General features: G+C 46.7%; 1 protein-coding gene across 1 annotated transcript in view; it reads left to right on the top strand.

The window, feature by feature from the left end:
• GALNT17 (polypeptide N-acetylgalactosaminyltransferase 17) overlaps positions 1 to 15,604 on the top strand; it is a 210,914-nt gene that overhangs the window by 177,181 nt on the left and 18,129 nt on the right. Inside the window, exon 7 of the mRNA XM_086763193.1 lies at positions 14,690 to 14,875. Within this exon, the coding sequence (XP_086619319.1) occupies positions 14,690 to 14,875 (186 nt within the window). The remainder of the gene's footprint in view (positions 1 to 14,689; positions 14,876 to 15,604) is intronic.

Raw genomic sequence — 15,604 nt, 5'->3', positions numbered from 1 at the left:
GTAAAATAAAATAAAATACCTTAACATGCTGGTATGACTTGCAAAGCCATGAATAATGCTGGAGCGTCCCTTCTCCTGCATGACCTTGCTAGGAGCAGAGGGAAGCGTAAAAGGCAGCCTCTGCTCAGCCTCTGAGGCTGCAGCAATGGGCCGTTTTTCCAGCAGATGGTTCAGAAAAATTTGGTGACAGCAATCCGGGAGCAATCAAGGTGGGATCTTCCGATTTCATGCTTTGTTTCCATCTCTTGTGGTTTTGTGTGTTTACAGGGAATTGCTATATTTGTCATTTTGAAATTGTACCAAACCCAGGAATGCTGATGAATTAGGCACTAATAACAATTAGTATTTAGCTCTAAACAAATTAATGAGAAGTGAGTCATAGTGTCGTCATGACCTGAAGACACGACGCTGCTCATTGTCTCTTTTCTTCTGCATTGTTCACTTTATACATTCCGGTTTCCAGGACTCATTATTTCTGTTTGGGTTTTGAAATGCATTTCAAAAAAGCCTGAAAGGTTTCCAGAACTGAGGTTTAAAAATGCTCTGGTTGATAAGAGTGTTTTGTTTTGCTGCATCTGAAATGTTACTCCATTGACAGCTTTCATTTTAATTATAATTTATTATTAATTTTGAGCTTAATGTAAAACCAAAAATACAGACCCTCTCTGTTCGGATGAGCAATAAATGGAGCTTGATCCATTATCTTGAAATGCCACATTTCCTTTTTAGCAGAGTTTCCGTGAAATCATCGTATTCCAAATTTTTAAAGAAAAAGTTTCTAGGTGCTTTTGACTCATCTCTGTTTTCAGACGTGGCCAGACCTTTCTATGCTGAATTCGCAGCAAATACCTGTAAGGAAAAAGTTTGGGAACAGAGCGGGGCACTTCATATCCGTGTGCTTTGTATTCCTGGTTGAGTCTCTCCGAGTGGAACCTCCTTCACGCGTGCCATAGAGCTGTTCTTCAAAACGTGTCCTGTGCTGCTGCTCTGGGTTTCGTAGCCTCTGTCACACGTTTGAAAGGAGTAAAATAGAAGTAGCTGCTTCAGCAGAGGAGTTAGTAGTGTGTGTGACCTTGAATGGCAAGCCTCGTATTTGGAGGCAAAAGCTGAAATGAAATATTTTCCATTTTATGATTTTGTCTGTGCAGAAAGTCCTTTTAATCTCAGTTTGATGAAAGCCAGCTCAAGATGGGTGAGTGACTGCGAGTGCTTGTAGGAGGCAGGAGGAAAGCTTGGAGTGGGCTCCAAGGCAAGATAAATCTCCTCTTCACACGAGGTGGAATTTGGAACGCGGCTGGGTGACCACCACACACTTACTTGTTTGTGAGCACATGATACTTATTTAGATAAATGGCTCGGGAAATACTTCATGGACACGGCGGAAAGCATGGCAGGATAAATCAGCTCAGTGACAGCGACGTCAGGAGCACCCATCGTTTTCAGTCTCTCAGACCAAAATAACTGAGAACATTCTGGCCTCGTTAATTGATTACTGTAAACGGGTGGTGTGTTTCGTCCTTCTGCACTCCTGCTAAATGACAGGGGTTGCTTTTTCCACATCACAGCCTTTTTCCGGATATAGCATTTTGAATATGGTGGTGAGAGTACTGATCTAAAAGCACCCACACAGCCCACCTGGGCATCAGCTGCTCTTCTGGGCTTGCTCTTGTCCTTCACTGGTGCCTCACCAAAGTCCATGAGCCACCAGAAGGCCCTCCACAACAGGTCCCATTGCCCTTCCCATCCCTGGTGTGCCAGTGTGTCGTAACAGGTGACTTTGGATCTATTTAGGCCAAATGAGAGAACAGGAAGGTCCTCTGCACGGGCCAGGGCCGTTTCAGGAGCAGTGGTGCCCTTGCCTGAACTGGATGTATATCTAAGGAGATGTGTACCAGGAATTCGGCCAGATGGGTGGATGACATCATGAAGAACCTTAAACTTACCGATTTTTGACAAAATATCTGATGGGAAAACTATTTTGTCACCACGAAGTCGGGTAATTAATACAGGCTGTTAATTTCTGATGGTGGAAGCCTGCCCATTGTCCTCATGATGGGAGCTGTCGTGAGTACTTGAGAAGCAGCAGCGCTTTTGCTGGGTTTCTGTCCCGGTCCAGACCAAAGGTGCAGGTGATGCTGTACCATCCCAGCTGCATCCACGCCATGTGGGCTCCTGTTTGTCCTTTTTCTCCCATATGTCCTTCATCAGGAAACTCTCACTCTTCATCTTCTTCCCATGAAACCACACTGCCCACATCTTCTCAGCTGCTCTCTGGAGACAGCTGACGTGGAGGAGCTGTTGTAGCACTGAGTGAAACCCAACTGCGTCAGCCAGCCCTCTTGTAAGAGAGGGCTATGAAACAAATCCAGACTCTTTGCTGGACTCTTTGCCCTCTGGCTGTAACTGAGGGGCAGGTGAGCAATTTGCCTCGTAAGCAGCCTGGCTTCCTTCCCTGCCTGCTCCAGTTCACCCTCCCCAACTTTGGAGCTGCTGGAAGGAGAAAGGGTGAAGGAAGTGGCTTTCCCACGGGGCGCTGAGTCCGCAGCACAGATTTGTAATGAAATGGAAAGGTGGGACATGTCCAGGACATGGCAGCAGGGCTGCTCTGGCCTCACGCAGCAAAGCTGCTGAGAAGGCACAAAACCCCAAAAGTCAGCCCGTGCTCAGCAATCCAGAGCTTTGCTGTTTCTCGTAGCGGCTGAAGTAAAAAGAGGGAATATTTTTAGAGAGAGCAGTGCTTCTCCATGAGATGGCATGTCCTACTCCAGTCAAAGGATAACAAATATGTGTTCTTTTACAAAAAACAACCTATCCCTTCTTTGTTGCTGCCAGCTCAAACTGAGCATAGATAATCTCACGCAGCTGAGGAAGACAACAACGCTACGTGCTGGGGTCATCTTGAATTCCATAGAGCCCCACCAGATTAAATGCCATCAGAGCCCTCTTCTGGCAGTGGCCTGAAGCAAATTAGTTGGAGAGAGATGGGAAATAAAAGCACCGATTGTCATGTTCAAGACTTGTCATGGTCATGATGTGCAATAGCCCTTGGCCTGGGTAGACACTTAGATACAGTGAGCTGCTCTCCACATGACTGCTCCTGGAAAAAAAGATGAAATTAAATCTGCGGAGAGTTACTGAATGCAAAGACTCCACCTCTTTCTTAGGGAGTCCTTAAGTCACAGATTTCATGAAGCTGGGCAGGACCTGGGGGCAGGTGTCACCATGTTCATTCTCATCCGTGGATACCGGCACTGTTGGACTCTGCTCTTCTGGAGCCATGGGACCTGCAGTCATGGGACGCTCCAGTTGATAAGGATGCCTGCAATCAATCAAAAAGTGCCATCAGACCGCGTGACCCAGCGGTTGCTCTCTGTCTGTCTGTCTGCTCGGATGTGTGTGGTGCTCCCCATGCTTCAGCTGTTGCGGGATGCCCAGTGCTGGCTTCTGGAGTGCCCTGTGCTGGGCGTTCATAATGCTTCTGAGGTGTCCTCAGCCAGAGCGGTGTGAGCCACAAGGGAATGGGTGGGAATGCATGTTGGAGGTGGATGCCACCACGTTGGGCCACCTGAAGTGCAGCCCAGTTTTGGCAGATGTGGAAAATAGCTGGTTTGACTTCAAGACAAATTTCTACAGCGAGAGACTGTTTTGTGTGCTGTTCCAGGCTTCAGCGGAAAAAGTAGAAATATTCTCCCTGGAAATGTCTGATTAGAATATAATCACCATTTTCATACTGCCTGGTGCTTTTTGAGGCTGGCGGTTGCAGAGAATGGTAATTGGTTTCTCCGTGTTAGAATAAAATATCCGAATACGTGCATTCGTAAGTATGTATACGTATAAATACATGAAAACGTTAATTGTTTTTATCAATATTTTCAGTGGGGGAAAAAAAAATCCTTATGAGCTCTTTTGATGGCTCTCTAATAGCTATTCTGGTGACAGTCTGTCTGAAACCAGCGCTGTGGGATCGTATCACTTCCGCTAATTGGCAAATCAAGGACAAGAGGAGGCAGGGAAGCACGGATGAGGGCCTTGCGTTTGTTATTGAAATACAATCTCAAAATTGGCCTATGCTGAGTGAAATGTAGTGCTGCTAACCAGGCTTGCAGTGCCTTTTCAGGGACTGAGGGCATCGTTCTACAGAGGCTTTTTTTTTTTTTTTTTTGAGGAGTTAATTGATTAGTGATTTTTAAAAGGGATGTAATGTGGAAATAGAACCAAATGGATATTGGGTAATCTTAAATGACGATGTGTTTGTGTACTTAGAATTGAAATTCTTAAAATCTGTTAAATATTTAGTGAGACTTTTATAGTTAACAGGACGAGGGAAAGCACAGAAGCGTGGTAACCACGGTGGTGTCAAACGAACGAGCAGCATCCTGTCGCATTGAGCAGATGAAAGTGGTAGTGTGTGTTGTTACCACTGTCTCTGTTCTGCACATTTCATGCAAAATAAATAATATTCGTTCCTAAACTTTGTAAATAAATTGATGAACTGAGTCTGTGACTCATTTGGAGGTGGTTTGGTTTGGTTTGCTTTGATCGAGAGACTTCAGATGAAGCTCCTGCAGCTCAGCTGTAGAGCATTTTGGGGAATGACTGTTCTCACCAACTGCCAGCAGAGTTTAATTCACTGGAGAGATGTGGCTGTTCAGAAAAACAGTGCTTTTATTGCATGTCAGAGTTCCTTAAGGTTTATCCTTCGACACTTGGCAATACGCCTGTGTTGCCCAGCTCTTTTCTCCCGATTCAGCTTCTCTGTTATGACTTTATTGAAGATCTTTGATCAGCTGAAGTAGAGACTGACCTTTAAATGATGCCTAAACATGTCTTCCCGTGGTTTTTCTAGACTCCAACCACATTCAGGTCCTTGTGTGCTATTTGCTACGTGGACAAAAAGGAAGTATATTCCCCGATCCATCTCACCCGTGTTTAGCTGTCTAGTCTAGCAGAATCACACCATGGATCGTCCCATCTCCTCCATGCTCTAAGGAACCTAGAAAACATCTCAGACCAGGTTTTCAGTCTGGTACCTCTGGACACTGGCTGTCCAGGAATTATTTTACAGTGTCTGTGAAGAGGGTAAGGAAAAAGAGTTTGTATACGATGCACAGTAGTCTAACTTGGAGAGGTTTCTGAAGGGATCTTCTCCTCAACTGGAAAATTTCACAGAACTTGAATATTAGAAACATCTGAAAAACACCGTAGTAGACATTTAAGTTTAAAATATCCCTAAAAGTCCTGCTGTACAAAATAATTCTTTGTATTCCAGAATCTTGAATGGGCCCCAGCTGAGGCTGGAGTGCCGTTGCACTAGGAACCATCCGCATGTGTTGTGACAGCCTCTCTCCTCGTGTGATTGTATCTTAGAACTATTAACGCTCTTTTATTTTTACAGCTTTGACAGAGAGGGTAATAGGAAAATGAGATCAAGATGCTTTTGGTACGTTACTGACAATTAAAAAAACACAACAAAGCAACCTCCAAGCAGTTCAGGGTCAAACCCAGCCAGTAATTTCTGTACTGCGAACGTATAAATCCCAGCGTGTTCTTCACTTCCTGCAAGGGCTTACCGGTACTGCTGATGCTGGTTTTTGGGCACGTGTCTTTTATGAGTCTGCAATAATCTTTGCGTTACGCTGTTACAGCGTAATCAGGTCCTTGTTGTGCTGCTAGGGCTGATCAGATAACATGAAAGCCCCAAGGAATTTTAGTACTAAACTTATTAGGAGAGACCCGGATCGATACCACGAGAATTGCTTCAGCACGTAACCGGAGCTTTGCGCTCCACAGGAATGCCGGTCTCAGCCACGTGGGAGCCGGATAGAAATTTTGGCTGCAGCTCCAGCCGAGGCTGGGAGTTCAGGTGCGAGAGCATCTCTCCAGTTTCACCAAGCATTTGCAAGATGTGGATTTAAAAATACACCATTCCTCTTTTTTTTTTAAAAAAAAAAAAACCCAAACTTTTTTGGAAGCACTGAAGTGACAAAGCTACAGTTGCTCTGGTTGCTATAGTTTAGTTTTACAGTCAATCCCACTGCACTGAGAAGCCAAATGCTTCTTTTCCGCAGTTTTTCCGAGCCAGGAGGGTGCAGGCGCTTGTCATTGCAGCTAATCCTCCCCGTGCTGTGCTTTGTGATCGGAGTCTTTTAAAGGTAGCTTCCCACCAAGCCCGTTCTTAGGTGCCTTACCTGGGGATAAAGTCACATCAGTACCTGTTGCAGCCGGGAACGATGCGCTATTTAGAACAGGTTGTGTTGCATTTGTTGGAGAAGCACAGCATGAATTTTTCACTGGAAAAGCCTGCAGTTTGACCAAACACGACTGCGGGGTGTGTGTATCGTTCTCCTTGAACCGTCGCAGCGCAGAGCACTCGCTGCTTCGCGTTGCCGTGAAGCTTGCTTTATTCTAACATCTCCAGTATGTCAAATGCTGAAATCTTTGTGTTCCTTGCCGAGTGAAGAGGATGAAACCCGTGGCTGTTACCTGGTACTGCTGTAGGTTGGGATTTGTGGAGTGAAGTGTGCACTTGAGTTCCACTCTTATTTGGCATTTTTAAGTGGCCATTATGAAAGGAATGAATTTAGTAGTCTCAGTAGGAAAGGTAGGACATTTGGACACTGGACAATCTGGACGTTGCTGTTATTGGTCTGGCACGAGATAGATAGGAACCTGTCCAAATATCGTCCATGAGGGTAAAATGTGAGAAAGGCAATGCCAAAAACCAAAGTGAGTTTATTTTTTTAAATGTAGTATTACCCTCTCCTCCCACTTCCATTCTCTGCTTGAATGGACATGGTCTGAGATGGTCAGGCTGGGACATGCCATTCAAAAATACTGTTTTGAGGAGGTGGCATGTGAGTACCACACCTGATCTGGCTGCTTGGCCCTGATCCTCTCCAAAAGGTTTTCTGTGGCCTCCTGACAGAGACAGCGGGTTTAGCAATGAAGTTCCTTTTCCCGTTTCAGCGGCAAGATGCTGAGCCTCTTTTGCTTCTTCATAGAGGTTTCCAAGAGAATTTCTTAGCTGTTCAGGAGGAAGTTGTGTTGAGATTTCCAACAAGGCGGTATCTGTTGGCTCCATCGGTGCAGACATCCCTGCCTGTATGGTGTTGCCTTCTTCTGAGATCAGTGTACCAGAGGGTTTGTCCCTCCTTGTGCTTAGGAACTTCACCATCTGGTTGGTCTGGTTGTTGATCTTGGCTGTAGGTACAACACCGCACCTTTGCTGGATCTGTAGAAAATGGCCTCAAAGCTGGTCCGTTCCCTGCTTTTGTATAAATTCTCTCACCACCAGTCCTCCCTTGATGGGATCTGTGAAGATCCACGTATCCAAATTAAAAAGCAGTCCTCTTCAAGGAGGGCTTGTGTCCACCTGCAGAGATCACGAATACTGTATTCCACTGCGGTGGAAGTAAAAGGTTCTCAGAGAGCTGATTTTCCTTCTTTTTTTCCCCCCTCTGTATGCAGTTTCTTAAATCACCTTTGTGTAATTCAGCTTAACGTTTCTAGTGGCGTTCTTGCTGTGACTGTTACATGAGACAGTGGCATTCACACTAGCTTGAGGGAGTGATGATATAGGATAGAACAGATATATACAAGTATGTATAAAAATATAAAATATTACCCAGCTTGCTGTGTGTGAGAGTTATGCAGCTTCTGATTGCTGCCCGTAAAGAGCCATCAGCTAACGATGTGGAGGTGTGTCCTGGTTCTGGCTAGGATAGAGTTAATATTTACCTGAGCTGGGTGGAGAACTGAAGCTGGTAGCCCCTATGGCTGGGATAGTTAACTAATTAGCTAACAGCTGGGGTTAATTTACCCAAATTAGCCAAAGGGCTATTCCATCCCATGTGACATCATGCTCAGTATATAAGTGAGGAGGGTGCTGAAGGGAGGCCCCCTGCTAGTTGGAAGAGACTGGATGTGGAGATCTGTTGTGAGCTATTGTACTGTATTTGTGTTCCATCACTCTATTGTTTTCTTCTGTCATTACTGTTAAATTTACTCTTTGTTCAATCTCAACCCGCGTGTTTGTTTTTTTTTTTTCCTGGTTTTCTTTTGTTTGTCAAATCTCCTCCTATTCTCTCGGAGAGTGGGGGGAGTGAGAGAGAGACTGCGTAGTCTGGTCCCCATTGGGGCTGAACTACAACACAGGCACGCTGTGATACGTCGCTCACCGCTGTGTTGCACGAGCCTTGTGCTGGGGAAATCAAGGGGCTACTGCTCAGTTCCACTTGTAAGTACCAATCCATGGGGCTTTCTAGAGGAGGTAAGGTCAACCCACCGGCTCTGCTCTGAGCTGAGGATGTGCAGACAGCAGGCAGGTACTCCTCTCTTCAAAGGAGATTTTAAGCATGAGGGATGGTTGCTCCAAAACCGTGATGTGTTTACTTCTCCTTGCACGAGCCCTTGCTGGGAGCACCTTCACCACCCTGCCTGGAGGGTGAGGAGCTCGGCTTGGGCTGCCCTGCCCCGTGTCGGCATCACCTGTCCAGTCTTGTCCCCGCCGTTGGAGCACCTGCGCTCCGCCGGAGAGCAGCAGCGGCCATGCTTCGGGCACGACGGATCGCAGAGGTTTGGGGGGCAACGACTTCATCCCATTCCTGACCCCTTTGCTGCTCTGGCATCTTGAGGGGAGGATGTGGCAGCATGAGCTTGGCCCTAGGGACGTCCTCCCATGGTGTCCCGCGGGGATGTGGGATGAAGTGCGGCCAAAGCGGGAACAGAAAGGATAGAAACTGCTTCAGCTGCGTAGCTGGAGATGTGTCTGCATGTGTTGTTTCTTCTGACAAAAGAAATAATTTGGAGAGATACCGTCTCTCAGAACTATACGAGGGAGCATGCGGTGAAATTATGATTTCTTTGCCTTTTTTGCTGTTTCTCTATTTTATTATTTAGGTCTTTGTTCTGATACAGTCATCATTATTTTGGCTGCCCTGGGTAATTGTGTTTTTCCCTTAACTTAGGAAGTTACTTCTAAAAGGAAGGAGGGGGGCGAAGATAAGGTAAAGCTGTTAAATGGGAAATCTATTGCTAATTAACACATGGCTTTGCTAATCGCCTTAGAAATGAAGTTATCAGCTGAAAAAGCCTGGAGTTTGTGTAATGAAAGTTAGGAGCAAGTTTTTTCCCCCGTTTCCTTCTGTCACAGTGCATTCAGAGATGAAAAGTTTACCTCGCAGACTCATCTTGACACCGCTAGACATGATGTCTCTTTGCATTAACTGCAGGCGGGCTGGAGCTGCGCTGGGGTGTATTTCAGTCTGAATAGTTAAAATTTGGCAAAGTTATAAGCAACTAAAGTCAGGATCCTGTAATGGGAGCTGTCAGCGTTCATTACGGATGTCAGGCTGCGCTCCGGCTAGAACACCGTGTCCAGAACCCAGGATAGTCACTGTCCCTTCTTATATTTTGTTGTTTTTGTTATTATTACTGATATCCCAGGGAGACGGAGGAAGTGCAGCGTTGCATAAGGAATGACCCAGGAGTGCCAGTAGCATGGGTTTTCACCTGGAGATGCTCATGGTTGAGGGAAGGGCACCGTCCTGGCACTGCATGGGCTGGAAAGGGGTGAGGGACCAGCCCCAGTGTTACCTCTGATCTTGCGGAAGTCCTTCTCTCTTTTTCTGATGTCGGTAGAACACTGGCCCAGGTTGCCCGGAGAGGTGGTGGATGCCCCATCCCTGGAAACGTTCAAGGCCAGGTTGGACAGGGCTGTGAGCAACCTGATCTGGTTGGAGATGTCCCTGCTCCGTGCAGGGGGCTTGGACTGGGTGGCCTTTGAAGGTCCCTTCCAACCCTAATGATTCTATGATTCTATGTTTCTGTGACTTTCTTTGTGCAAAAAACAGATGGTGAGCCTGAATTCCCGTGTATGGCTTGCAGCCGCATGAAGAGAAGCAGGACGTACGAGTTACTCTGACATCCCAGGGGAAGCAGCCCCTGCGTCAGTGTTTGCTGATGACAATATTCTCCTTAAGTTAATAATCTTATCGTCTGCTTCCCTGCCAGTGGGGCAGCATGGCACAGCAAGGACTGCTTGCAGAAGGCTGGGGAGGGGAGCGAGGTTTTCTTAATATCTGCATTAAACCTCTGTTTTTTAACATGCATTAAACCTCTGTTTTCAAAGTTAATTTTTTCATCCATTCTTTTGCTACAGCTGCGACCGTGCTTTTCCCTGCGTGTGTCCTTTACTCCTCAGCAGGTGCTGGGTGGACTTTAGTGCTGCTGCACCTGCACCCAAAGGGAGGGATCCCCGAGGAGCCCCCGCTCCTTGGAGTGAGTGGACGGGGTCAGCGTGTGGTGGAGGACGCAGCTCTGACCTGCTGAAGAGGATGGGCTGGGACAAGGCAGCAGGCCCCTGTGCTCAGCAGCACCCTCCTGCTTGCACCAAGTGAAATCCAAACACATCTTCTGGGTTGCTCCCTCCAAGCAAACCAGACCTGTGAAGCACTAATAGCAGCAGCACCACCAGCCTCAAAGCATGAGCTTGGCCAGCCCCTCCAACACGTATTTCTGGTCCCACTCGTCTGGGGGGTGCAGAGGACACCTTGAGCCTGGTCTAGCACAGGGTGGACTTTTGGCACCCCCCTGGGTGGTGGATCTCCTCTGGGCCACCCTTTTCTGCTTGGCTGGCTCCTTTGATGTTAGGCAGATGGCCAAAAGCCTTTTTTGTTTAAATAATGCTCCTTGGGAGTGATCGCTGGCTCTGGCAGACAGAGGCAAAGCAAATTGAGAGCTGCAGTATGTTTTTGAGGGCAAAGGGGACCACGGACAGCAATTGTTCGTAACTGTACAGCACTTGGAAAATTGTTTCTGTGGCTGCTGCAATGAGTTGGTCAAGCAAAACTGGGATTTTTTTCTCTCTGTTACATGCACAAAGGACCATCGATTCGCTGTGTTTTGTGAGCAGTTTTCCGTTCTCCCTCCCAGTACCAGGCGTGCAGTAACCTCAGGGGATGTGCAGTTCCACAGTCAATGCTGGGGTGCCTCCTCCGTGGCTTGCTCGCAGTCCTGTCTAACAGGCCTGGTCGCTGTTGTTTTCCAGGGCGCTCCCAAACACTGCAGATACTCCTCTCCCAAGTCTGAACCAAGGACGTGTCCTAGGAATGAGGAAATACAGAGTGCTCCGTAAGAGCATTGTGAAAACAATTTTGATTTTGCAAATGGAGACTTGAAGGCTGATGGTGGAGGAGATGCTGATGTCTTGGCTGGGAGGTACACATGCACAGGAGACACTCCTGGACCTCCCTTGAAGCTCTACTGCCGTATTGCGTCACGCCGAATCGGCTCCCCGTTTTGGGTTATCCCCAGCGCAGGTCGCTGACGTGCTGGCTGTTGCACAAATGCTTTCGCACACTCATGACTCCCCAGTGCTTCTGTCCAGGGATTAGAAAGCCAAGCTGGGTCGCCCCATCACTGGAGCGTGGTGATGGAGTCTCGTGCTAAGCAAAGTTTGCCTCCCACGTGTGCGAAACCTTCTAGAAAGTAGATGGCCAGTGCAGTTTCAGCTGTACTCAGGCGTTTCACTGCTTGAGAGGAATCGCTGCTTTTCTGTGCTCAATTCTTGGGACAGTCACATTTTGCTTGGAAAATAATTGCAAGTGTGTTACCCACCAGCTTTCAGAAAAACACGTCAAAGATCTCTGGGCGATGGATTTGGTTTTGGTTTGTTTCTCTGGGATTTCTTCACTAGAATTTAGTATTAACTGGTTATTTCTAAATCCAAGCATCTTTCTGTGCGTCTGATTACTCCTGTATGTAGGCTGATAGAGAAGTCACTGTCATTTACCGGAGGGGAATGCTTCTATTTTTAATTCTGCATCTCCTTACGGCTGGATGAATGGCAAGCTAATAGTAGTGTGGAAATTTGGATGTCAGAAAACAAGGGAGAAACTTGAGACTTGCTTGTCATATTTAACCTGCTGTGTTACGTACTCGGTCTGAGTGTTCAAACGAGCCTTTACATGCCATCCATCCGTATCTTATACACTGACGTGATTGTGATTTCATCCTTTGCAGGAAGCAATGTAAGAGGCTCTGCCTTGTTAAATAGGCTAAACAGGAACTAATTTGACAATACTTTATTTTTCTGATTGGTCTTAATGTCCTGCTGGCTCTTGATTACCCATCTGCTAAGAGATAACTCTTCAAGGAATTAGCAGAAGGAGCATGCTGGACTGATTGTCCATAATGCTGTTGGTTGCAGTAAATAGAGTATCTTAAGGGATTCTGTGTTTATTTGCTATGAACATGAAAAATCTACTTCATAGGAAGGTAATCTGCTTGTTAAATGTCCTTGGTGGGACAAATGGCTGCTCAGTAGGCACAGAAATGAAGGTTCCCAAAGAATCTTCTACCCTCGGGGTCTGAGTGCCACCAGGGTGAAGTTGCTGCAGGTTGGGACATCAGGGCATCAGCGAGGAGATGGCTTCACAAGTTAGGGCATCAGCGAGGTGATGACTTCCACCTAGCTGGGAGGATGGAGGTCCACTGAGGCCTTTTGGTTCCAGTGTCTCACAGCTCATCTCACATTGGCACCAAGAGGACAAAGTCTGCGGCCTTTTTCTGGGACCACTCACTGCTCCACAGTCATGGTTGTTGCAGGGATAAAGCATCGTGCTGAGCTTGTTGGGCAAGTGCACCTAATGTTGGTGACCATGGAGGCCGACCCCTGGATTGCAGCCCCTGTCCTGTCACCTGTGAACCTGTTCACATACATTTTTGGATATCACCAGGCACAGAAAAGTCCTTGCCAGGCCACATGGGAACAGGCAGCCTCTTCCTGGGGCCCTGGTTTACTCCTCTGTACGCTGAGGACAGCGATGCCGGTGCGACGTGGCCATTTCCCGTGTAATAGGTCTCTTTGCTCCCATTGTTGCCAGCAGAAATGTTTATAAATGCCTTGTAAAAACAATTAGATTTTTAAGTTTATAATGACAATTTAGACTTTATTTAGGAGTTAGAAATATGGCCTTTCCTTGTATAAGTGCCTTTTTAAAATTATTTTTTTATTGATCTCTCTGGAAGTAGCTTGTGGATACATGTATAACCAATGCCCTTTGCACAGCGCCCAACGCTCTTTCTCTCTCAGCTTGTTGCAATATGTGCTTTTCAAGACAGTTTGTACAGACAGTCCAGAAATCTAGGAAAGCTATCTAGCGTAAAGCCGTGTGAATTATTTAACTAAAGACAACATTGCACCTTTACTGCTCAAGGCAAGCGTGCTGGAAAATGACCTTTTAACTACATCACAGCTTTTACGTTTTTAAAATAATTATTCTGATCTCAAATCAGGACAAAACCTAACAAATCCCCCAAACGACAAAAAACAGGTGGTGCTGGGGATCTTCCAGGCCTGGCAGTTTCATTCAGTGTTGTGGTTGAACTCAGCAGCTTTAGGAGAACCCAAGGGCAGAGCTCGATGCTCTGGTTTCACTGAGACATTGAGAAACCAAAGAACTGAGCAGGCAAGAAACACAGGTGGTTTCTGTCACACTGGATATTCCTTTAAAAATACAGATCTTTGTCTTTAGAACTACCTTATTCTGCTCATTCTTATTTGCTTTGCCAACGTGTGACCTCTTGCAAAACGTTGAGCAGGCCTTGTGGGCTTTGCTGGCCAGGGGCGAGCGTGGCTGAGGCTGGATAGGAGGCACCGGCAGGCCCCTCATCTCAGAGATCAGCTCTGAATTTGCTCTGGAGATGCAAAATTGTATTTAAAGTGTTCAGAAAGGGCAAACAGCAGGACAGGGGCAAGGTGGGAATTTTTTGCTAAGTGTTTATGCACCAGGTAATAAAATGGTGCTCTGGTTTGTGATGCGGGTTGATACAGCCAGGAGGCTCCTCGTGGTGCCGGGAGAGCGGATGGAGCAGGGCCGGTACAATTTAGGGAACGCAGATGGGATAAAAGGTGGTGAGCCTGGAAGAGATCCCAGAAACGATGGGTGTTATAACAACTGTGCAAAATGAGAATGCGGAGCAGACTGCAAAATAGGCGAAACCGGCATTATTAGGCATGTTTGGCATATGTGTTTGTAACGATTGCCCAGTGCCTGGTGTCCTGGGTACGCGTCTTTAATTTAAGATCAATAACTTCTCGGTGAATACAGACAGGGAGGGAGGAACCCAGGTATGGCCTTTCTTTCTCTGAATTCCCTTTCCGTGTGATAAAAAGATGATCTCAAACAATTTTATTAACTTCTAAACCGTGATTTAAGGGAATGTTAAACAGCATGTGAAAGAAAAATAATGAACAAATGTTTTCAAGAGGGAGAAATCTGTCCATGCCATATGTTTCATTGAGTCATCCCTACTGCAGGAGGAGATCTTGCAATTGTTTCAACTATTCCAGTCACTAATCCTTTTTATTTGGTAGCAGCATCACTGTAAACTCAGTACCCAATCTTATAACGCATTAATATCACGTGCTGGATAAAGACCTGATCCCTCTGTCATCAACACGTGTTTTACTCTGGGCTCAGGTTAAATTCTCCTTGTGCGTCTTGCTGTTGAGCGAAGGCCAAATCTGGCCGTGGGTTTCCACTTGGCAGCTGGATGATTGATGCTCTGTGCTCAGCAGGACCCCATAGAAACCTCAAAAGCCACCACTTTTCTCTGTAGTTTATACACGGACCCTTTGCATGATGGCAGAGCCGCGTGCTGACGGTGCTGTGCGGTTGCGTTGCAGGTGTGGCTGTGCGGCGGCAGCATGGAGGTCCTGCCCTGCTCCAGAGTGGCTCACATCGAGCGCAAGAAGAAGCCCTACAATAACAACATCGGTTTCTACACCAAGCGCAACGCTCTGCGAGTGGCCGAGGTGTGGATGGATGACTACAAATCGCACGTCTACATCGCGTGGAACCTGCCGCTGGAGGTATGGCCATTGCACCCTATCCCAAATCCGCTCTTTATTGGGTTAAAAACTTAAATTATAGAGCATTTACTACCCCCAGGCGAAGGAGAGCCTGAAATACCCTCAGTCGCATTCCCAGCTGTGGAAGTCAAGCAGAGCTTCCTTGGCTTTGATGAAGATGCTGCGAAACCTGCAGACTTCGGAGGAATTCCTGTGATTGACATCAACCTTTTTATTTTCATTTCTAAAAATTAAACCTGTGTTGTAGTGTTTATCTCCCCGTTGAGTGTTTACACAGCATGAGTTTATGTCATTACATTGCTCCACAGATGGAGTCTGTCTGTAAAGTCGGTTGGCAGAAGATTATTAATATCAGCATCGTTAGTGCGTGAGGTTTTTTCCTGTGGCTCGGGCAGGTCCGTGTTACATGCAGCCCAACTTGAGTTTCCCAGCTCACAGATGCCGTTGCTGCCTGGGGCTGACTGCGGATGGTGTGTGGTCCAGGTGCCTGGGCCGTTTGCTTTCCCAGCGCTGGGAAAGTCAAAGCCATCAGCGCTTAGAAACCATGTTCAGAGGTAAAGGATGGGAGGTCAGTGGCTCACAGAAGGTGATCCTCTCCCAGAAGCACCGTGTGCAAATGCACCAAAACCACTCTCTTGAAGTAGTTTTGGTGGTTATATTTAATTATATTCAGAAATGGTTAGATCCGACACATGACTTTTCATGTAAATCCTGCTTTGTGGCAGCATG

This window comes from Chlamydotis macqueenii, chromosome 19 (assembly GCF_036417535.1).
Source record: "Chlamydotis macqueenii isolate bChlMac1 chromosome 19, bChlMac1.mat, whole genome shotgun sequence".
Taxonomy (NCBI): Eukaryota; Metazoa; Chordata; class Aves; order Otidiformes; family Otididae; genus Chlamydotis; species Chlamydotis macqueenii.
This window is presented reverse-complemented; position numbering and strand designations above follow the sequence as displayed.